Source organism: Urocitellus parryii, chromosome 7 (genome assembly GCF_045843805.1).
Source record: "Urocitellus parryii isolate mUroPar1 chromosome 7, mUroPar1.hap1, whole genome shotgun sequence".
In the NCBI taxonomy this organism is placed as follows: domain Eukaryota; kingdom Metazoa; phylum Chordata; class Mammalia; order Rodentia; family Sciuridae; genus Urocitellus; species Urocitellus parryii.
This window is the reverse complement of record NC_135537.1, coordinates 161,986,153-162,009,029: the sequence shown is the minus strand read 5'-3', so window position 1 is coordinate 162,009,029 and position 22,877 is coordinate 161,986,153. Positions and strand designations below refer to the sequence as shown.

The following is a 22,877-nucleotide window of genomic DNA, read 5'->3' as shown; positions in this document are numbered from 1 at the left end:
TATGTTTGAAAATATTTATAATAAAATATTGGGAGGAAGAATAGGATATCTGAGATTGTCTCTATTGGGCCCTGTGTTTTGCTCACTGTTCTTGTATAAGTAACTTCTGGGAGAAAGTTCTCAGAATAACATTGCTGCATCAATAATTCATTTCCTTCTCCTTGAGGCACTTTTAAGGAGAACATAGTGGAAGTGTAGTCCTGCTCTGAAAGAGGAATTCTGCCGCTAAGTTTTCAAAATGGGATCCTTATTAAATTTGGAATGCTGAAATCTGTGTCAGTGTACCCTATCCATTTATTTATAATCTTTCTTTTTAGATACACAATCAAATGTGGAACTGAAAAGCACTCAGGAGCAACCTGTGCCCTCAGGTAACATGGGTCTTTCCTTTCTAAAAACATACCTTTGCTGATAATACCAAAGAAAGAGGAGTGTTCTTATTCTGGTTATAGTCAAAATGTTATGTTTAAAAAAAAAAATACTGTTGTCAGCCTGGCTTAATGGCACATTGGCTAGAGAGGCTGAGGCAAAACTTTGCAAGTTCAAAGCCAGACTCAGCAACTTAGTGAGGCCCTGAGGAACTTGGCAAGACCCTGCCTCAAAATAAAAAAATAAAAAGGGCTGGGGATATGGCTCAATGATTAAGTGTCCCTGGGTTTAATCCCTGGTACCAAAACGAAACAAAACAAAAAATAAAAAGTAGCTTTTGCTTATAAAAAAAAATTAACTCATTCATTTAGATTATATGAATTCTTTTGCAAAATAGAGCCTAACAGCACTCTGCCTAATATTGAATACTGGGTTTTTCTTTTCCTTTTTTTTTTTTTTTTTTAAATCTTTATTTGTATTTGTTTATTTTTATGTGGTTCTGGGGACTGAACCCAGGGCCTCATGCATGAAGGACAAGCACTCTACAACTGAGCTACAACCCCAGCCCTTCTTTTCCTTTTTAAAATTTTTCAACTGGTTGATCTTGATAAAGACAACTTTTGTTGAATGTTATGGTAACTTAACTTTGAATGACTTGTGTTTTACTGTAGAACAGTTTTTTTTGTTGTTGTTTTGTTTTGTTTTTGTAAAATGCTAGATTGTAAATAATTTAGTCTTTCAGGCCACTTGTAGTCTCTGTCCCATATTCTCCTTTGTATTTTTACTACCCTTTAAAAATATAAAAACCGGGCTGGGTTCGTAGCTCAGTGGTAGACCACTTACCTTGCATATGTGAGGTTTGATCCTCAGCACCACATAAAAATAAATAAATAAAACAAAGGTATTGTGTCCATCTACAAATTAAAAAAATTTTTTTAATTAGTGAAAAAAAAATGTAAAAACCATTCCTGCTTCCTGAACCCATATAGAAACAGGCCAGAGTCACACATGGCCTTTAGGTATAGTTCATTGACCCCCTTCTCTAGGATAAACTATAAACATTTAAAATAATTTATTTCCTAAAAATACTTCTATGATTTCTCCATCAATTAACTCACTTTGCTTGAATCAAAATTTATGGTATATTACAAAATGTATTACTTAAGTGTTTTGTATAATTGTGAGCTATAATCTCATATTTAATTGAACATGAACCCTGCATTAATTGATCAAGAGCCTACTGTATGTTAGTCATTTCAAGCTTGAGAAAAGTGAACTACTTTTATAGAATACCCATTATAATATGCAGAAATTAGACTCTTAGGTATTCATAAATCAAAAAATGAGTCCATGATTACGACATTTTCAGAGCCTCTTCATCATGGTCTTTATGAAATGTGTTTCTGTTTTACATGTACATTCCAGTACATATCCTGCACCATGAGTTTCATCATGCCTCTGTAGATTTTCTAGTTACCTCTCTCTTTTTTTTAGCGAATTTTTTTAACATTTATTTTTTAGTTTTCGGCGGACACAACATCTCTGTATGTGGTGCTGAGGATCGAACCCGGGCCGCATGCATGCCAGGCGAGCGAGCTACTGCTTGAGCCACATCCTCAGCCCTACCTCTCTTATTTTGACCCAGCTTAAATGCCACAGGATTCAGTGTCTTTGATTATTTGTTGCAATAATAGGTATTCAGTAAATATTTTATGGAATCCTAGGAAGGAGTTTGATAGAAAGTAATTTCTCAGTTCATTACTTATTTTTTAAAAATATTTTTTGTTGTAGGTGGACACAAAACCTTTATTTATTTATTTATTTATTTAATATTTTTCTAGTTGTAGATGGTCAAAATACCTTTCTTTTGTTTTTTTATTTATTTTTATATGGTGTGAGGCAAGCGTTCTACCATTGAGCCACAACCCCAGACATATTTATTTATTTTTTATTTGGTGCTGAGGATTGAACCCAGTGCCTCACGTGTGCCACGCAAGTGCTCTACCACAGAGCCACAACCCCAGCCCTCAGTTCATTACCTCTGCTATCATCTTTTTGTTAAGCTCTTTGTTAAGCTTACATGTGAAAATAATTCCAGATACATTATTCCTTTTCTCTTACATCTAGTATTATCGGTATTTATTGTAACAAAATTATATTTCCCTTAAACTTGATGTTTACCAAGCTTTCTATTTATTTAAGAATACTTTCATCATGCCTGCTCTCTTTCCTTTATGAACTCCCACTACACTTTGTTTCCTTCCACCCTGTATCTGAGTCTGCCTTGCATTATGGTTGAAGGCTTCTCTTATCCATATCTGCAAAGTATAAGTTCCTTGAAGGTAGGATAGGCATGATGACTTGTTCATATCTATAGCCTTGTCAGAATTTATTAAAAGTTCAAAACAACATTTTTCCCAAAGTGGATCATATCAGTGTTTCCAAGTTCAATCTTTCTCATTACTGCATATTGATAGTTGGACATAAATAGCAGTGGCATTTTGCTGACTATCATGAGATACGAATGAAGAAAAAAATTTCTGTCCAGAAAGAACATGAGTGATTTTGAACTTGGGTGGAAGAAATGTTAAAGATAATTGCATGAATTGGAAGGTGCCATGAACCCCATGTGTAGTTCTCCACTTGAAAAGTTTTCACATAGGTCCCACATAGATATGTGTGAGGGCATACTGTTTATTACTAAAGGATTCTGTAAAGCTGAACATGAAATGACATGTACTTAATATGTATTTATAAAAATTCTTTAAAGTTTATCACATACTTAGAACTCTTTTTGTTTTTTAGAAAGTCCAACAGTTTTGAGTGACTACAATTTAACCAAACCTCATGAAGTAGAAAATGTGGACAGTGCAGAAGCCCCAACCAATGAAGATGAAGATACAGGAGGTGAGCCATAGTGTACGGCTTAAATCTAATGGTTTTAATATGGTCAAAGGTTAGTATGAAGGAGAAATTAGCTCTCCAAGGGAAACTTGCATTTGTGGGTTTAGTGAGAAGTGATTCTGATTTGTTTGTTTCACAAGTATTTGCATTTAGTATATCAGCAAGTTATATTAACTTTATTTAAAAAATGTTTATTGTACTCTTTTCCATTTTGAAGTAGTACATATTCATTATAGAAAGTCTGTCTTGGTGTTTTCCAACACAACAGCCAGTTCTCCTATTCTCCAGATAATAATTGGGTGTTCAACAATTCAATTCAATTCAATTCAATTCTGGTACTAACTGCCAGAGTTAGCACAGGCCCTATGGGCTAAGGGCTCAGTCCCACAAGACTGTCCCCACTTGGATGCCAGTTTCAAGTACTGGGTTCCCAGGTGTTACTTACACTTCTGTCTGATTTATCTGCAAACTTGAGGGTTTCCACTGTCCCACCCCCAGGCTCAATAAATTGCTCGGATAATTCAGAGAACTTTCTACATAACCCATTTGTTCATTTCTTTGCCCTCAGCTATTATTTCTCCTTCTCTCTGTCATAGTGATTTCCATAAGTCTGTGCCTCATACAGGAATTCCCTTAATAAGCCAATTTTCCATTCCCTTTTGCTTTGCCATATGACCAGGCACTGACCATTACCCATGACTCAGTAGAAACAAAGGTACTTATATTGTTCAGTTCTTCCATGACTGATTGGAAAATAAAGGTAATTCAGCCCATCAAACTGATTTTCTGTCACCTTCTTCAATCAGAGAAGTATCTTCCAAAGATGTTGTCCCTTTTCCTTAGAACTGCCATCTAAAACCAAGCAGCAATTTGTTGATCAGTCAAAGGCTACTTTATAGGGTACTGACTGAGTGTCACTAGAATCTGACAACTTCTCACATAATTCTAAATGGGAGAAGAGGCTTGATGCTTGTGAATTTCTTCCTTCAGTTCCCAGGTAGCATCACCCTGAAGAAACCATTTCCATTTTATGATAGAACTCTTCTGTGCATGGCCCTCCCCATTAGAGCATTTCTGTGACATCACCCATGACATCATGGGTATCTTAGGGTTTAAGATTATTTTTTGTCCTTCAAATATAGTGGCAGTTTCCATCAATGTTTGGAGAATTTCCTTTTCATCTAAATCTCCACCTTAACCATCTCAACTCTCATATTTCTATATTCTCTAATCTAGTGTAAATCTGTGTTAGGGCTTTGCCAGTAAGTTTTTGTACCATAATATATGAAGCTTCCATGTCACGGAGCCCCAGAAACAACTTCTCTATCTCTTGACCATTTTATCTTCTCTCATGCAAAAGGGCTTTTAGGTCCCTAGGGTGCAGTTGGGTTCCCCTGCTTTTTTTTTTTTTTTTTTTTTTTTTGTACTGGGAATTGAACTCAGGGATGCTTTACTACATTCTCACCTCTTTTTTGTTTTTTTACTTAGAGACAGGGTCTTACTGATCTCCTGAGGCTGGCTTTTAACTTGTGACCCTCTTGTCTCAGCCTTCCAAGTTTCTGGAATTATAGGCATTGGCAATTATTAGGGCTCTTTTTCAATATTTGTCATGATTAATCTGCCTATTGCCCCAAGAAATTAAGGTTAGATTTCTCATTATCATCTTTGTCTTCTGGCTTCAATTTTTTTCCCAACTGGAGCAAATAAAGTGAATTTGTTTGGGGCCCTTCAATGCAAGAAGATCAACAGGGGTTCCTTTTTGTCCACCCAACTTTAAATAGTCTCTGTTAAGACCTTGTTTCAACCATCAATGTCTGTTTTATTTAACACATTTCTTTTTTTTTTTTTTTGAGAGAGAGAGAGAGAGAATTTTAATACTTATTTTTTTTAGTTATCGGTGGACACAACATCTTTGTTTGTATGTGGTGCTGATGATCAAACCCGGGCTGCACGCATGCCAGGCGAGTGCGCTATCGCTTGAGCCACATCCCCATCCCCTAACACATTTCTTAATAACACCCTGCTAGAAATGAGTGCCTTGATTCTCCCCCTCTTATTTACCTCTTTTTTTCACCCCATGAAGATTTCCTTAGTTCAGCTTACTTATTTTTAAAAATATTTTGTTAATTGTTGACAGATATATATTTATTTTTATGTGGTGCTGAGAATCGAACCCAGTTCCTCATACATGCCAGGCAAGTGCTCTACCACTGAGCCACAATCCCAGCCCTCAGCTTACTTCTTAATAAACATCAACTTTGGGGCTGGGGATGTGGCTCAAGAGGTAGAGCGCTCGCCTGGCATGCGTGCGGCCCGGGTTCGATCCTCAGCACCACATACCAACAAAGATGTTGTGTCCGCCGAAAACTAAAAAATAAATATTAAAAAATTCTCTCTCTCTCTCTCTCTCTCTCTCTCTCTCTCTCTCTCTCTCTCTTTAAAAAAAAAATAAAAAAATAAAAAATAAATAAACATCAACTTTGATGGGATGAGTCCTTTGGCTCTCCCCCATTTTCTTATTAATCAATCTAACATTATTATTGGTATCTGTAAGACCTATGAGGAGAAACTAAGACAGAAAATTCAGAAAGGCTTCTTGATCTGTTGCTCAGTTTTTCAGTAAAGTAATCTGGGGTGTCCCCCTGTACCAACTGCATTTTCTTAGCATCTATATTTGTCTACTTGGCATACATTCATCATGAGGTCAATTATACTATATTTTCTTATTATTTGTATTTTTGATGCTTTGTAATTTGAGGGCCTAATAGACCTGTTCCTCCCAAGGATAGGCAATTCTTAGATGTAGTAAAAGTCTCATCTAGGAGCATGCTTTTCATATATACAAACCAACCAGTCCTGAATCTATAACTCAAGTTATCTCCTTATCTACCTTTCACACACCAAGCCAATATTTTCCCTGCTCTAAATGATCCTAAATTCTGGTACCTGCCAACTAGAAACCATCCCTATCCTCCCAAGTCTAATAAGATTATTCAAATAGCCTATCCTAGCCAGTGTGGTAGCCCATGTCTATAATCCCAGTGCTCTGGAGGTTGAGGCAGTAGGATCAAAAATTCAAGGTCAATCTGGGCAATTTAGCAAGACCCTGCCTCAAAATTAAAAAAAAAAAATGCAAGGACTGGGTGTGTAACTCAGCAATAGAGTACCCCTAGGTTTAATTCCTAGCAACACACACACATACACACAAACACACACACAAACACACACACATACATACACAGACCTATCTAAGCTGCTTACCTTGTCCTGCCTTGCCCTCCTACAGAAACCTCAATGAAAGCTGTGGCCTAATGCTTTCTTTCCTCTTTTTTCTTCCTGACTACACTAGTGCTACACCCTGAATGATATATACTGAGTATAATAAACTTTTTCCTTCCAAACTTCATTCTCATTTTCTCTGTGGCTGTACTAACTTAACTATACCATAGCCAATATGTACATTCTTAGATACCGTCTTAATGTTGGCATTTATCATGACTTGGGGAATGGGCATATTCAGCAAGTAAATATCCTAATTATTATAAATCCAGTTCCACAACTGTGAAACATATCAGTTTTTTCATCTGGGATGTTCCATTTAACTTTTGTAGGGGGGGTTGGACACACTTATTGGAGTAAATAGACCTTACAATGGCTTTCAATAGCACCTGAGTTTATGCGAATGATGTAGCTTTATTGAAAGCTAGACAGGAGGTTCCCTCAGGTATATTGTCTAGACTATGTGCAGCCTTCTGTGATTGTTCCATAGTGAGCTCAGGATACTACATCAACCCAAACATGCTCTTCCACTCATCAGCATTTAAAAACGAAGATACAGAGCAGGGACTGTAGCTCAATGTTAAAGCACATACTTGGCACACACCAGGATCTAGGTTCAATCCCCAGCACCACAAAGAAAAACAAAACCCCAAAAACAAAAACCCAACATACTGCCTGTAAATTAGTTTTTCTCACAATCCATTTTTGTAAGAGTTCTTCAGAAAGATAATGATTTTATACTGATTTATACTGATTTATAAAATAATCTTTTATACTATATCCTCTGGTTTCAGTACTTTCTTGGTTTTCCCCTCTCTTATCTGGACCACCCTCTTGGTGTCTAAAGATCTTATGAGTTTTTCTATTGTTCCCAATAAGTATTTCTAAATATTCCCCTTTGGGTGCAGCTTTGAATCTAATATCCAAAGCTCAAGGTAACTGGAACCTGAGTTTGGTCTAGTGTCAAAATCTGACCCAATGCTCTCTTTTTCTTTCACTTTAGCTATTATAGATAAAGAAAGGATTACATATTTCACTTTTACCCTATTAGTTGGCATTTCCTAATGCATCCAGTGAACCAATTCCTCAGGAGTTGGGTCCATTTCTAAATTCCACTGGTAATTTTTACCATTAGTAGCTGCTGCTCCATACCACGAGTGACCATATGGCCCCCAGTGATCAATGTTTCCATATTCCCTATCCTTTTTCATTCCAAACCACATGTTTCTTTGCGTCAACACTGGGCTAGCAAATCCAGCTCCTAAAACCAATTTTGGAATGTTTCTCAACATGAACAACCAGTTAGTTCTTTAGACAATAGTTCATTTGATGGATGTCCCACAATTCAATTCAATTTTAATATTAATTCCCAGACTTAGAGCAGATGCCATAAGTTAAGGGCTAAATCCCACATAATTACCCCTATTTCAGACATTGATTTTAAGTACCAAGTCCCTAGGTTACCCATACCTCTGTACAACCTGGGCAAATTTAGAGGTTCCCACAAATACTCTCCCCACTCCAGGAATGATGATTTGCTAGAATGACTCATAGAACTCAGGAAATCACTTTACTTACTATTGTTGGTTTATTATAAATGATACAACTCAGAACAGCCAAATAGAAGAGCTGCATAAGACAAGGTAGACGGGGATCCCTCTTCAGGCATATTACCTTCCCAGCTCTTCTCTGAGCTCCCCAACCTGGAAGCTCTCTTTATTGTTCAGAATTTTTATAGAGTTCAATCTCCAGCCCCCTGCCTTCCTAGAGTTTGGGGCTAAAGGTTCCAACCATCTAATTACTTATCTTTTTGGTTACCAGTTCCATCCTGAAGCTATCTAAGGGCCCCAACCTAAGTTAGTCATTAGCATAAACTCAGGTGCTATTGAAAGAGGCTTGTTAGGATTAAGAGAGATACTTCTCCAACAAAGGAAATTGCAAGAGTTTTAGGAGCTCTGTGCCCAGAACTGGGAACAGGAGCAAAGACCAAATATACTTTTGTATTAATACCAAAGATTGGAAAGTTCATTGAAGTAGAAAGAAAAAAAAATCCACCTCTATTGTACCATCCAAGGCATTATGGAATACTTACTTTCAGGTTTTTTTGTGTGAATTTTAAGCACTATGTTTATGTTTACATTGCTCACATTTTATGCTGGTAATTAGGTCAATAAATTTAATCATTATTACTTTATAAATGTCACTAAGATCTCATTTTAAATATCATTTCTTCAGAGAGGGTTTCTGTTATCACCCAGGTACTATTTTAACCCAGTACCCTATTCTAATTCTCTGCATGGCACTTATCATAGATTTATTTGTTCATTTATTATTTGTCTCCTTCCATCCTTAATTGACCTTGCATTTTGGACTGTCTTTTTCACTGCCAGATACTTGCAACACCAAGAACAGTTCTTGTCCCAGAAGTAAGTGTACAATAAATATTTGTTGAGTAAGTGACTAAATGAAAGTCCTGGGTTAATTATATTTGCATATATATGTGTGTTTCTTAGAGAAAGAAAAGAAAATATCTTCTCAGAGTCTTTTTTCTTTTACTTTGATTGCTTAAGACCAAGAAATGGAGTTCTTTATCTAAAATTTCTGAGATTCAAATCACAGCTTCAACTAACATTCCAGCTCTGCCGAGCTATACATTAATTTGTACCAGTTTTTAACCACAGAGACAGAAAATTGCTGCCTGGCACAGGATGTGGTCATTTGTGCTGAGGAAAGACATATGATGTATCAGTTTCATGCAGCTTCTTGAAGGTGACATCCATGGAGTCACACTCAGAATGAGGCAAATGGTAGCTGTGCCTTGACTTCCATCTTTCTGAGTTAGGGCTTCTGAGTTCTGGTAGGCAGCACCATTAAGTTTGTATTGAAATAGTGATCCCTATACAACCATCGGTCTGGGAAATTATCATTTGTGTTAGATTTTGCTGTAAGTGCAGAAGTAGCCTATAGATTTTGTTTTTTTCAAGTAGTTGGGGGTGAATTAGATTGAATACCTCAATATAAACAAGAAACCAGTTAATTTTCATTCAAAATAGGAATTTAAATAAATATTATAAAACCCCAGGAGATGTAGCACCTCTCTAGTAACTATACTGTAGACTGTAGGCCTCTGCTCATTCTGAATCTGCTCTGGATATTACTAAGGAGAAGAGTTAAGAGGGAGATTCATTCTCTGTGATCCATTCAGTGTGGATACTCTTTGATTATTGTAGCAGTCTATGCCATTTCAATCACCTTACTTCCAACAACGTGTCAATGGATTAATGGGACATCTTCGTGTAGAAATTATTTTTTCCAGTTGCTAAGGATCTAGAAGTGTCATGCTGTTCTTGGTAAACACTAGAAAACATGATCAATTGTCCCAAATAATTTGGGGAAGAGAGAAGAAACAGTTCTTTCCTCTAAAGACCCAGAAAGAAATGAATAGGCTAACTTTAGTCTAGTCTGATTATTGAAATGGATTATTCCATTCTTTCATGATTAACTTCCAAATTTATTACTGTAATATTAATATTGACTCTTAATTTAGGTATATACCTTTGGAAAAAGTGATTACAGAGTTCTGCTTTTAAAATAGATGCAATATGATCAATGTGTTCAAATTATACACATTAAATTATGAAAGCAATAGAATTGAAAAGTAGCATTGGCTGGTAGAAGATATACGCATTGCATAATAAGATACTTCTGCCGGGGCTGGGGATGTGGCTCAGCGGTAGCGCGCTCGCCTGGCATGCGTGCGGCTCGGGTTCGATCCTCAGCACCACATACCAACAAAGATGTTGTGTCCGCCGAGAACTAAAAAATAAATATTAAAAATTCTCTCTCTCTCTCTCTCTCTCTCTCTCTCTCTCTCTCTCCCCTCTCTCACTCTCTCTAAAAAAAAAAAAAAAAAAAAAAAAGATACTTCTGCCACATGCAGTACAATGGCATATACAGACTGGAGTTAGGCTGGGTGTGGTGGCACACACATGTAATCCCAGTGACTCTGGAGGCTAAGGCAAGAGGATTTAAGTTCAAGGCTAGCCTAGGCAACTTAGCAAGATCTTAAGCAATTTGGGAGACCCTGTCTCCAAATAAAAAGGGCTGGAGACATGGCTTAATAGTTGCTTAACTGGGTTTAACCCCCAGTACCAAAAGGAAAAAAAAAAGACTGGTGTTAGGATTATACTTTTATAAGTAATTAGAGAAATTTAGCTAAATTGTAATAACAAATTTAGAAAACATGCTTTAGAGAATCCTGTTCGATTTTAAATTTAACAGAAGCATTTTTAAAGATGTCCTTTGAAAGTTTTTAGAAACTAACCTGTCTGGGGTGCTTTAAATTCAGAATAATTGTAATGTTTAATTTACATCTTAAAAAATTAAATGTCATGTACATATTTACAAGTTTCCAGCTCTTAGTTACTTTACAGAAAATTTCGGGCCCTAATGGAAACATTCTATCTTTTCTCTTTTGGAAAGACAGACTAATTTTTAGGGGGAAAAGTCTTTATCCAATTAGAATTATTTGTAAAACAAAATAAAAATACTCAGAAAAATTGTAGATGTTAACATTTAGCATAAATTCACTTGTTTCCCACTCCACAAATATTATTATATATTTTTAAAATATAGTCCTAGGAACTTTGTGTAGGAGTTGGCACACTTTTTCTATAAAGGGCCAGATAGTAAATATCTTAAAATGTGTGAGCCACACAATCTGTATTACAGCTCTTCAACTCTGCCATTATAGTGTAAAGCAACCAAAGAAGATATATAAAATGAATGGGCATAATTGCATAACAATAAAATTTTATTTACAAAAACAGACAGCTAGGGCCTGGGGTTGTGGCTCAGCGGTAGAGCGTTCGCCTCACAAGTGCAGGACCCTGGGTTTGATCCTCAGCACAATATAAAAATAAATAAGTGAAATAAAAGTATTGTGTCCAATTACAACTAAAAAATAAATATTAAAAAAAAACAGTGAGCCAGCCTGCAGACCATAATTTTATTACTCCTGGCCTAGTGTATACTTTAATTATATGATGAGTTAAGAAAGTTTTTGGTCCTTGAAAGGAACAGCATTCATATAAATATCTTAAAAAGGTATCAGTGGGTATATTATTTTTATTAGTTTTATTATATATCTGCTATTAACAGCTCTGCTCATCACATGCACATGTAGTTGAGCTTTCTTTCACTGCAGTTTACACAAATTAATTAGGAATAAAAACATATGTGGATTAAATGTTGTATTACCACTTAGTTGATTCCTCCTTTCTTCCTGAAAACTTAAGTCCATAAGGATAATGTACGGTAATAGTTACATGAACTCAAGTTTGTTTCTCCATGAGGCCTTCTTACAGTATCCCAACTCCCCCAGTATAGTCTCAGAGCTGAGTTTTTGGAATATGTTCTATTAGTACTTGTTTACATACCTAGTTATATTCTATCTGGTATTGTTTGTATATGACAAGATTTTACTACATTACATTACAAACTTTTTGAAAAAAAGAACCTTAATATTCCACATTTACATCTTTCTGAAAATGCTTTCCAATGAAGCAGTATAATTCAACTGGATTGAAAAAACACTGGGAGTGAAGAGGTTCAGAGTCCTTTTTCCAGCTTTGTCATCGACACCTATGAACAATTATTACTTCTCCTTAGTGTCCAACTGCAGCTGTCTTCAGACTGAACTTGAGCAGTAGGAAAAAGCCCAGGGATCCCCAAGTCTTTATTTTTGTTTAGCATCCAATGAATGCTGGGAGTATAGCAGGTACTTCACTGAATATAAAGGATATTAGGACCTTCTTCTTGAATCTAAAATGTCAGCTCGATACTGTGATGTCAAAAACAGAAGCTGAAGCAATATTAAAACATGTCATTAGAAAGAATATCCCTATGGCTTATATGTGGCCTGTGATCTCAAAGGAACACAGTAAAATCAAAACCTCTAAAGATCAGGGCTAGAGGTGAGATGTGTTTAACACTACTGTACCCAGGGATATGAGCAGGTAGAGATGAGGTGCAAGATGGTAGAGTGCCAGCTCAACGAAGGCCTGGAGAAAAATCATGGCATTTGCAGGTAAATGGATGAAGTTAGAGAAGATAAAGCTAAGTGAAGCTAGCCAATCCCCCAAAAAACAAATGCCAAATGTTTTCTCTGATATAAGGTGACTGACTTATAGTGGGGTAAGGAGGGGGAGCATGGGAGGAATAGACGAACTCTAGATAGGGAAGAGGGGTGGGAAGGGAAGGGAAGGGGCAGGGGGTTATTAATGATGGTGGAACGTGATCATTATTATCCAAAGTACAGGTATGAAGACACGAATTGGTGTGAATATACTTTGTATACAACCAGAGCTATGAAAAATTGTGCTCTATATGTGTAATAAGAATTGTAATGCATTCCACTGTCATATATAAATTAAAGAAAGAAAGAAAGAAAAGAAAAGACATGGACTTAAGAGTGGAAGACTGAAGTAGAACTTTCACAGCTTTCTCTTTCAGTCTTTCCTCCTCTGACACTGGATTCCCATCTTTGCCATTTCCCACTTAGAAAATGAATGGAAAGGGCCTGTCATGAGCATGTATGTTATGAGGTTGTGATTCTATGTGCATTTGCCAAAGGCATTGATTTCTCTCCTTGAATATTTAGGGAATATAAATTTGGCTGCCAGCTCTCTGCAGTTAACATTCTACTGGCCCCATTTTTCAGCAGTCCTCTTCCTACTTAGACTAGCTATTCATTCTAGAGCTGCTCTCGGGGCAGAAAAAATACAGCATCCCTCGGTACCCATGGATAGCAGCCATTTACCCTGCCCATGTTGCACATTTACCTTTTGTGTTAGTTTCCCAGGGCTTCCATAACAAATTACTACACATCAAGTAGCTTAAAGCAACATGAACTTCTTCTCTCTCCATTCTGAGGAATGATGCTCCCTCTGAAGGCTCCGGGGAAAGCTTTCTAGCTTCTGGGAGTCCTTGATTTTTCTTGCTTTTGGGAGCCTCACTCCAATCTCTGCTGTTGTTCACACATGGCCCTCTTCCCTGTGTTTCTCTGTATGTCCTCTCCTCTTACAAAGATGACAGTCATTGGATTTAGGACCCAGCCTAATCCAGCCTAATCTTAACTATAATTAGTTAAGATTATAGTGTAATCCAAAAACTCACCTCTGAGACTACACTGGAGGAGCTGGGATACTGTAAGAAGGCCTCATGGAGAAGATTATAGTGTAATCTTAACTAATTACATCTATAATGACCCTGTTTCTGAATACAATCACATTCTGAGATTCCAGGCAGACATGATTTTTTTGGCAGGACACTATCAACACATCAAACCCTTGTCTCCTGACTTTACAACTGAATATTAAATATACATGATGCCCATCATGAAAGAGATCTCTTTTTAATTAATAGTACTGTGGTGTTTAGTGTTTTTGTTTGGTTTCTTCTTTCCTCTTAGAGTTATTGATCTTGCCAGGTTCCCCAAGAAAAGTCAAATTGGATAATTTATTGAAAGGCCTTAAAATTTCTCTAATTGTGACACCTTATGCTGTAGAGATGTTTGGATTAAGGAACTTCCCCCTTAGGAAACGGCTCTCATCTTCAGTAGCTTTCCGTGGCACAGTCTTGATCCCTTTTGAGGTGTACAACTGTTGTGTGAGTATAAGAAGTACTCACTACTTTGATGCAGCTGAAAGGGGAAAAAAGCAAGCCACATTTGTGGCTCATGGATGCTAATTGCTGCTACAATAGATGTGTGAAGGAGGTTGGCTGGAGCGAGCTGGGAGAGACCGAATCAGCCTCGCCTTGCGCTCATTGAGGTTCCGCGGTATGGCTTAGCACACGCAAATACATGCTTCAAAAGGAAGTGCCGTTTTTTATCAAAATATTACATCTCTCAAGCCCAGATCAAGCCTGTCACTCATGGGATGCAGGGGTTATCTTACAAAATCAGCAGCGCATTGCTGCACAAGTTCACTCACAGGGGATTTCTTTATGTGCTCTCACTGGGCAGAGTGTTAGAGCTTCCACTGTGTCACACAGTGGTTCTGTTGGTGATAAAACCGAGACCGTGTCTCCTTGAAACTTTTTAACAAAACACATCTCTGGATTTTTTTTTTTTTAAACCAGACAGTGTAGCACAGTGAAGTAAGAGGAATGTGTAGGTGTGCATTTGGTATCTGCAAAAGAAGATGAACAGTCGAAATAATGAAAGGAAAATGGGTCCTCCCATTGTCCTTACTGGATCCTTGAGAAGTTTCCCCCTTCTCATTTTCCTTCTGTGGAGCAGTCGTTTGGCGCCTCCTTCCAGGAGGGATAGCAGACTCATGAAACACACAGAGGAGCATGCTGACTCCCACAGCAGCCACTCTTGCCATTGAGTCCTGAGCTCATACAAGGTTTGGCACCAGCCGTGGTGACTGGGCCATCATGGACCCTGTGCAATTTGATAGCTACATGAAACAGGGACCCTGCAGGGGGAAAAGGATAGCCCCTGTGGTGTGCCAGAGCCAGATCACTGTCACTTGTTAAATTTTCAGGAATTTGCCAGGCACGATGGCAAATGCCTATAAATCCCAGCAAGTCATGAGGCTGAGGCAGGAAGATCAAGAGTTCTAAATCAGCCTCAGCAACTTAGTGAGGGTCTGAGCAACTCAGTGAGACCCTGTCTCTAAAAAAAATATTTTAAAAGGGCTGGGAATGTGGCTCAGTGGTTAAGCACCCCTGGGTTTAATCCCTGGTATAAATTAATTAGTTAATTAATTTCAAGAATTTTGTGATCTGGCTGACTTTACACTGGTAGCTTAAAATTGGCCATGGTGGATTGTTTATACCACTGAAATCAACAAAACCCTCCCTACTCACTGTGTTGGTTGGTAAGCATTTGCCAGCACACCACTGACCTGAGGACTGAACAAAAACCTGTTCTGGCTTATAAATTTGGTTTTTTTTTTCCTAATAATTTGTAAACCCAGCAGGGACTTTTTTGGGGGGTAGGGTAATTTGCGTAAAAGAGAATAGTGTTGGAGATGAGAAGAGTACATGAGATCCCCTGATCTCCCTATAGGAGATAGGATCCAGAAATTTTATCTTACAAAATATGGGGATCATATTATTGTAAAGTTAATGAAATATAGCAATTGTGCTGTTAGGAAAAGCACAAAACAACCACTGTGAAGTGTACAGTGGACGAAGTTGACATGCATTAAACTTTAAAAGTTCCAAAGGATCATGAAGCTGTTACTTCCTGCCTACTTCCACAGCACTAAGAACTTCAGCTTCGTCTTATCTGAGAAGGGAGTGGGGTGGATAATTGCAGGCAGTCATCAATCCTGTTATAGCCAAATTTGTACATTTGGGGCTGGGGATGTGGCTCAAGCGGTAGCTCGCTCTCCTGGCATGCGTGCTGCCCGGGTTCGATCCTCAGCACCACATACAAACAAAGATGTTGTGTCCGCCAAATACTAAAAAATAAATATTAAAAATTCTCTCTCTCTCTTTCTCTCTCTCACTGTCTCTCACTCTCTCTTTAAAAAAAAATTGTACATTTGTGTTGTGACAGGTCTAATTATACTTTATTGTGTCCCAAAGACATGACAAGGACAATCTTTTTTGGACATATTCTTTTACGCCAAAGTTCTGGGCAGATAGCAAATGTTTTGTTCCCTTTTCTTTCTGCCTTTCCATCCAACCATCGATTTGTCCATTTATTCCTTACCTTGTCCACAAGTGCTCACTAAACAATTGTTGATTAATCAAATAAAGTGAAGGAGAGCATTTAAGTACATTTTGGCAATGGGATTTTTTTTTTAACTGTGTTCTTTAAACACTGGGAAGGTTTTTCAAGGATTGAATGCATGTGGATTATTTTAAGAGAATTAATTTCCAGGTTCTCAACTTCAGTATGTTCTCTTCCTAAAACTGATCTGCCCTAGAAGCCACTGCCATTTTTCCCCCCCATCTTCTCTTTTGCAATTATCCTTTTCTACTTCATTAAAGAAAGGCACATCCCTCACCCATCTCTACAGTGCAAGTAATTTCAGGATGCCAAACAAAGGGTCAGCTCAATAATTTATTTAATCAGACTTTCGCAAATTATCCTTTATCTTCTCATTAAGAGATTCCGGTCCGGGGGAGGGGGCTGGGGTTGTGGCTCAGCAGTAGAGCGCTTGCCTTGCACCTGTGGGGCCCTGGGTTCAATCCTCAGCACCACATAAAAATAAAAGAAATAGAGGTATTGTGTCCAACTACAACTAAGAGAGAGAGAGAAAGAGAGAGATACATTCTCCCCAAACTTTACTTTTTATATTTGATAATTATTGATCAAGAATTATAGCTGGGTGTGGTGGTCCACACCTGTAATCCCAGCAGCTTGGGAGGCTGAGGCAGGAGGATCATAAGTTCAAAGCCAGCCTCAGCAAAAGCAAGGTGCTAAGCAACTCAGTGAGACCTTGTCTCTAAATAAAATACAAAATAGGGCTGGGGATTTGGCTCAGTGTAGAGTGCCTCTGAGTTCAATCACAGGTACCCCCGCCTCAAATTCCCTGTATAATAATCAAGTAATTTCTGGGCTTCTTACTTTGTGGCATTGGTCATGATGTTTCTTCCTGCATCAATATTTCTGTCTTAGCAAATATAATCTTGGGCTGGTGTTGTGGCTCAGTGGTAGAGCAGTTGCTTAGCATGTGTGAGGCATTGGGTTCAATTCTCAGTACTACATATAAATAAATAAGTAAAATGAACAAAATCAACAAATGAAAAATAATATATATATATATATACACACACATGTATATATATGTATATGTATATATATATATATATATATATATATATAATTATAATATACCATGATTGTTTTAATCAGTTGATTCTAATAATTTGATCCAGAAGGAATTTTTTTTTTTTTTTACATATTGTACTTCATGGTAACAAAAATAGCCTTACTCTCTCTCTCTCTCTCTCTCTCTCCTTCTTCTTCTTTTTGTTTGGAGAGATATAGACTGAGCAATAGAAGAGCTGAGAATGTAAGAGTAGTGTATTGGGATAAGACTCTATGGGTAAAGTGAACTGGAAATAGAAGTTGAAGGAGAAAATTCCTTAGTTTTTTAAAAGCTAATTTATGTATTTGTTAATTTATGATGGAGTAAATCAAATTGCAGTAATTTTTGTTTCATCAGATACATCTGAAAGTATGTAGTAACAATTTAAACCTTCATTATTTACAATAAATAATTATCTATTTTTTTACCTTTATTTTTTTTATTTAGTTTTATGTGGTTCTGGGAATCAAACCCAGGGCCTCACACATGCTAGGCAAGTGCTCTACCACTGAGCTACAACCCCATCTCCAACAATTATCTATTTTTAAAAGTAAACTTATGATGAAAATGGGAATTTCACCCTAATATTTTCTTAATGTCCATTTTATGTAAAGGAGAAATATAAGACTTCAAATTTATTTCTTTTTTATTAGTTATTGATGGACCTTTATTATTTACTTAATTGCATATATGTGGTGCTGAGAATCAAACCCAGTGCCTCACACATGCTAGGCAAGCGCTCTACCACTGAGCCACAGCCCCTCAAATTCATTTCTTTTTACAATTTTTTTTTAGTTGTAAATAGGCACAATACCTTTATTTTATTTATTTATTTTTTATGTGGTGCTGAGGATCAAACTCAGTGTCTCACATGTACCAGCAAGGATGGACCACTGAGCTACAACCCCAGCCCTCCCCAGCCTTTTTAAATATTTTATTTAGAAAAAGGGTCTTGCTGAGTTGCTAAGTGCCTTACTAATCTGCTGAGCCCTTTCAAATTTCTTTTTGAGGGTACTTGTCAAAAGTTTTATTTTGCCAACTGTTATCTTATAGTACACAAAGAATATCCTAGAGGCACCTGTAATTTAAAGGCTTATTTACAGCCTTTAAATTTTGTGTTTACAGGCATGTGTACATTTTTCTGGGCCAAGAGTACAGTTTTCCCAGAAGTCCACAACCCAGAAGAGATTAAAAGATCTAACCAAAGCAGGTCTTAAGGCTCTTGACTTCACTGTGTTCATGATGGTTTTGTATTTATTGGCATGTGGAACTGCTTCCAACATAAACAATTTTGGTTTAGTTCTGTGTGTATATAGAATAATATTCACTAATTATGAAAAAAACATAAGATAAACCCACTCCCCTTTCTTTATCACCATCCTGAAACCTGTTCTAGAGCAATCTTTTAATTTAATTCTTTAAATTTTACTTACTTTTTGCTGGTATTAGGGGGTTTCACAAATGCTAAGCAAGCACTGTACTGCTGAGCTACATCCTCAGTCCTTTTATTTTGAGACGGTGTCACTAAGTTGCCCAGGCTGGCCTATAACTTGGGATCTGCCTGCTTCTGCCTCTTAAGTAGCTAGTATTATAGTCATACACCACTGCACCAAGCTCTTTTTTCTTAATTTTGATGGAAAAGTTGCAGGTGGCTTCATGGATAGAAAAATGCTAAATGTAAACTTGAAACAGTTTTTGGTTGTTGTTTGTTGGTATTTTTTTGGTACTGGGAATTGAACTTGGGGTGTTCAACCACTGAGCCACATCCCCAGCCCTCCCCTTTTAAATAATTTTTTTAGTTGTAGATGGACACAATATCTTTATTTTTATTTATTTATTTTTACATGGTGCTAAGGATCCAACCCAGGGCCTCATGCATGAGAGGCAAGTGCTGTACCACTGAGCTACAACCCCAGCCCTCCCCAACTTTTTAAAATATTTTATTTAGAAAAAGGGTCTTGCTGAGTTGCTAAGTGCCTTACTAATCTGCTGAGGTTGGCTTTGAACTCATGATTTTCCGGCCTCAGCCTCTTGAGGCGTTGTGCACCACTGTGTCCTGCTGTTTTTTTGTTTTTAATTTTAGTGCTGGGTATTGAACTCAGGGCCTTAGGCTTGCTAGGCAAGTGCTGTACCACTGAGCTGCATCCCCGGTCTCTGAAAACATTTTTTAAAATGCTAGATGTTCACCCTTGACAGTTCTATTATGTGGTTTCGTCCCACATTTAATCAGAAGTCTAACAATTGGTTGACAGAGTATTTGGGCTCAGAGATAGTAAAATTACATTTGGAAGTGACTAACAATACAGTAGTTTTAAGGCTTTGGATTTTAAAGTGTCACACACACACAGCAGATGAATGAAGATGTCAAAGCCAGGCCTAAAGGAGGACCCTGGTAATCCAGCCCTTGGTGTATAACCTTCAAACAGCAATAAACAAGATTATCTGGATTTAACATGTGACCTTTCTCAGTTTGACTGGTAGGTCCAGATGTTTTCTCATTTAGCTGCCTGGTTGAAATCTGCTTTAACTGACTGCAGTTAAATCTAGATTTGAGATTGCAGGAATGACAGCCTTGAAGACTATATTCTGCAGTGGGTGATGCTGTCTAAACAGTAACATATGGAGACCCATGGTTTAATAATTAAAAATAATTTGTGACCTTACCCTTAATAGATTTGTTAATTATGTCAACTGAAAAAGTAAAAATGGGATCGTGACAGATATTTCACTATATTCGTCAGTCTGGTGGCATTAAAGACATTGACAAGATTTGTTAGAACCAGGCTTTTCTGCACCTGCGTCTACAGAAGCAGAAATCCCAGATATGCCTTTGTTATCCTTTGTTACCCCTTGAGTAAATTCAGAGCAGCCCTAGAGAAAATATGAAAGGCTTTTGATGAACTTAAGTCAGTCCATGCTTGTAACCATACTTCCTACCCACCCGAATTTGGAAACAACTTAATGGTCTTTTATTACCTCCTTTATTGCTTGGAGCCCAAAGCCATCTCTGGCATTTTTATATGACCTCTCCCTTACTCACCGTCAGCTTGATTTTCTAGTCTTTCAGGTTGTACTAGTTCTTTCTCTGAGACCATATAGGAAAGATAATTCTTTAATTTTTTTTCTTTTGATTTATGAGAAATTTAAGTCCTCACATCCTTGAATGAACCCTCAGAGCACTCCTCCATGTGCATTTATACCACTGCTGACTTGCAGGTCAGAGATGCACTCATTAACTAATTGGTAATTATAGCCTAGCAAAGTTCATTAAGTTATTAACAGAATAGAAATTGAGACAGTATAGTCAATGAAGCATAAAATATGACAAAGAAGTAACCCACAGTTTGAAAATCTGTATACTTGTGGATTATAGCACAATTTAGAAAAAGCAAAAATCAGTGGTTAGGTATGTATCTGAAATTGATAATAAAATTACTAAGTACAATAGTATCCTGTCAGTCCAACTATTTTATAATTAATTGTTTTAGCCTCCTTTCCTACTGCCAAGTAGGAGATGCATCTTGTGTTTTTTTAACCATTTATTCTTTTTTAAATATTTTTAGTTGTATATGGACATATTATCTTTATTTATTTTTATGCAGTGCTAAGGATCGAACCCAGTGCCTCACACATGCCAGGCAGGTACTCTACCACTGATCTGCAACCCAGTCCCCTAACCATTTATTTTTGTTAATTTCATTTAAGAGAACATGAAATCATCTGCATGAAAACAAAGAGGAGTTAGTCTTTTGGTGTGAGTGTGTGTGTGTGTGTGTGTGTGTGTGTGTGTGTGTGTGTGCTGCTGGAGATCAAACCCAATGCCTCCCTTGTACTAAGCAAGTGCTCCATAACTGAGCTATATACTAGTTCCTAAATTCCTAAAAGATAGTCTTTTAAGATTTGTGGGGTTGGTCATAGCTTAAAAAAAAACACATACATTTGTCATGATCTTCTTTGTAGTAGCTGATAAATGTGTAGTTACAAATCTTCCCTTTGAGGTAGTGTCAATAGAGGATAGCTAGCTGTTGGCTTATTTTTATTTTTTTAATCTGTATATATTTATTCTTTTTAAAAAAACAACATTCATCTTGTTATAATTTTCATACCTTGCTTAAGTGTTCAGTTCATTGACTTTTTTTTTTTTTTTGGTAAACTTAACAGAGTTGTGCAACTACCCCCATGTTTTAGAATATTTCCATAACCCTAAAAACCTCTTGTACCTGTTTGTGGTCAATTTCTAATCTTACTTCCAGTCCCAGACAATTGCTAATGTGATTTTTGTCTCTATAGATATTCATTTCTGGACATTTTATATAAATGGTATGATACCATACATAACTTTTTACTTCTGGCTTCTTTTGCTTAGAAGTTGCTTCTTCAACTTCTTTGAAGTTCATCCATGTTTCTGTGTGTATCAGGAGTTTGTTTCTGAGTAGTTTATTCCATTGTATTAATACAGTAAATTTTATTTATCAGGTGGCTGGCTGATGGACATTCAGATTGTTTACATTTTTCAGCTTTTATGAATAATGCTGCTATGAACATTTACATACAAGTCTTTGTGTGAATGTATATTTTCATTTGGTTTTTTTTTTTTTTTTTTTTGTTTTTTTGAGTAGATACCTCAAAGTAGAATTGCAGGGTTGTATGGTAAATTTTTTTTTTTTTAAGAGAGAGTGAGAGAGGAGAGAGAGAGAGAGAGAGAGAGAGAGAGAGAGAGAGAATTTTTTTTAATATTTATTTTTCAGTTCTCGGCGGACACAACATCTTTGTTGGTATGTGGTGCTGGGGATCGAACCCGGGCCGCACGCATGCCAGGCGAGCGCGCTACCACTGAGCCACATCTCCAGCCCTGGTAAATTTTTTTTAATTTTAAAGAAACTGCCTATATTAGTTATCAATTGGTGTGTAAGAAATTACTCCAATCCTTAGCAGCTTAAAACAATATAAATGTATGATCTCAGGAATACAGGCACATTGTCTCTGGGTCCTCTGCTTCACAGTCCCTCCCAAGCCTGCAGTTATGGCACTGACCTTAACTGTGGTCTCATACAAGGGCTTGACTAGGGAAGGGTCAGCTCCAAACTCACTCATGGTCAGTCAGGATTCAGTCTTGAGGATTGTGAGACTTTGAGGTTGGCCACATGTTGCCTCCCATTTCATATAATCTGTCTAGCTTACTTCTCAGAGAAGCACACAAGGAGAGAGAGATGATGAACAAGATCCAACTCACAGTCTTTTATAGCCTAATCACAGAAGTGACGCCTCCCATCGCTTTTTGCCATCAGAAGCAAATCACCTAGGTCCAGCCCACACTCAAGGGAAGATCACACCATGTATGAACTAGGAAGCAGAGATCACTATATGCCATTTAGAAGGCTGCCTACCACTTGCCAAACTGTTTTCCAAACGGCTGCACCATTTTATTTCCCCCCGGCAACATAGGAGAGTATACACCATTTTCTCCATATCCTTGCCAGCACTCATCAT

The 22,877-nt window shown here is 37.3% G+C and overlaps 1 protein-coding gene across 1 annotated transcript in view; it reads left to right on the top strand.

Moving 5' to 3' along the window:
* Ikzf3 (IKAROS family zinc finger 3) overlaps nt 1-22,877 on the top strand; it is an 87,695-nt gene that overhangs the window by 28,935 nt on the left and 35,883 nt on the right. The window contains exons 2-3 of the mRNA XM_077800589.1: nt 318-371; nt 3,175-3,276. Of these exons, the coding sequence (XP_077656715.1) occupies nt 318-371; nt 3,175-3,276 (156 nt within the window). The remainder of the gene's footprint in view (nt 1-317; nt 372-3,174; nt 3,277-22,877) is intronic.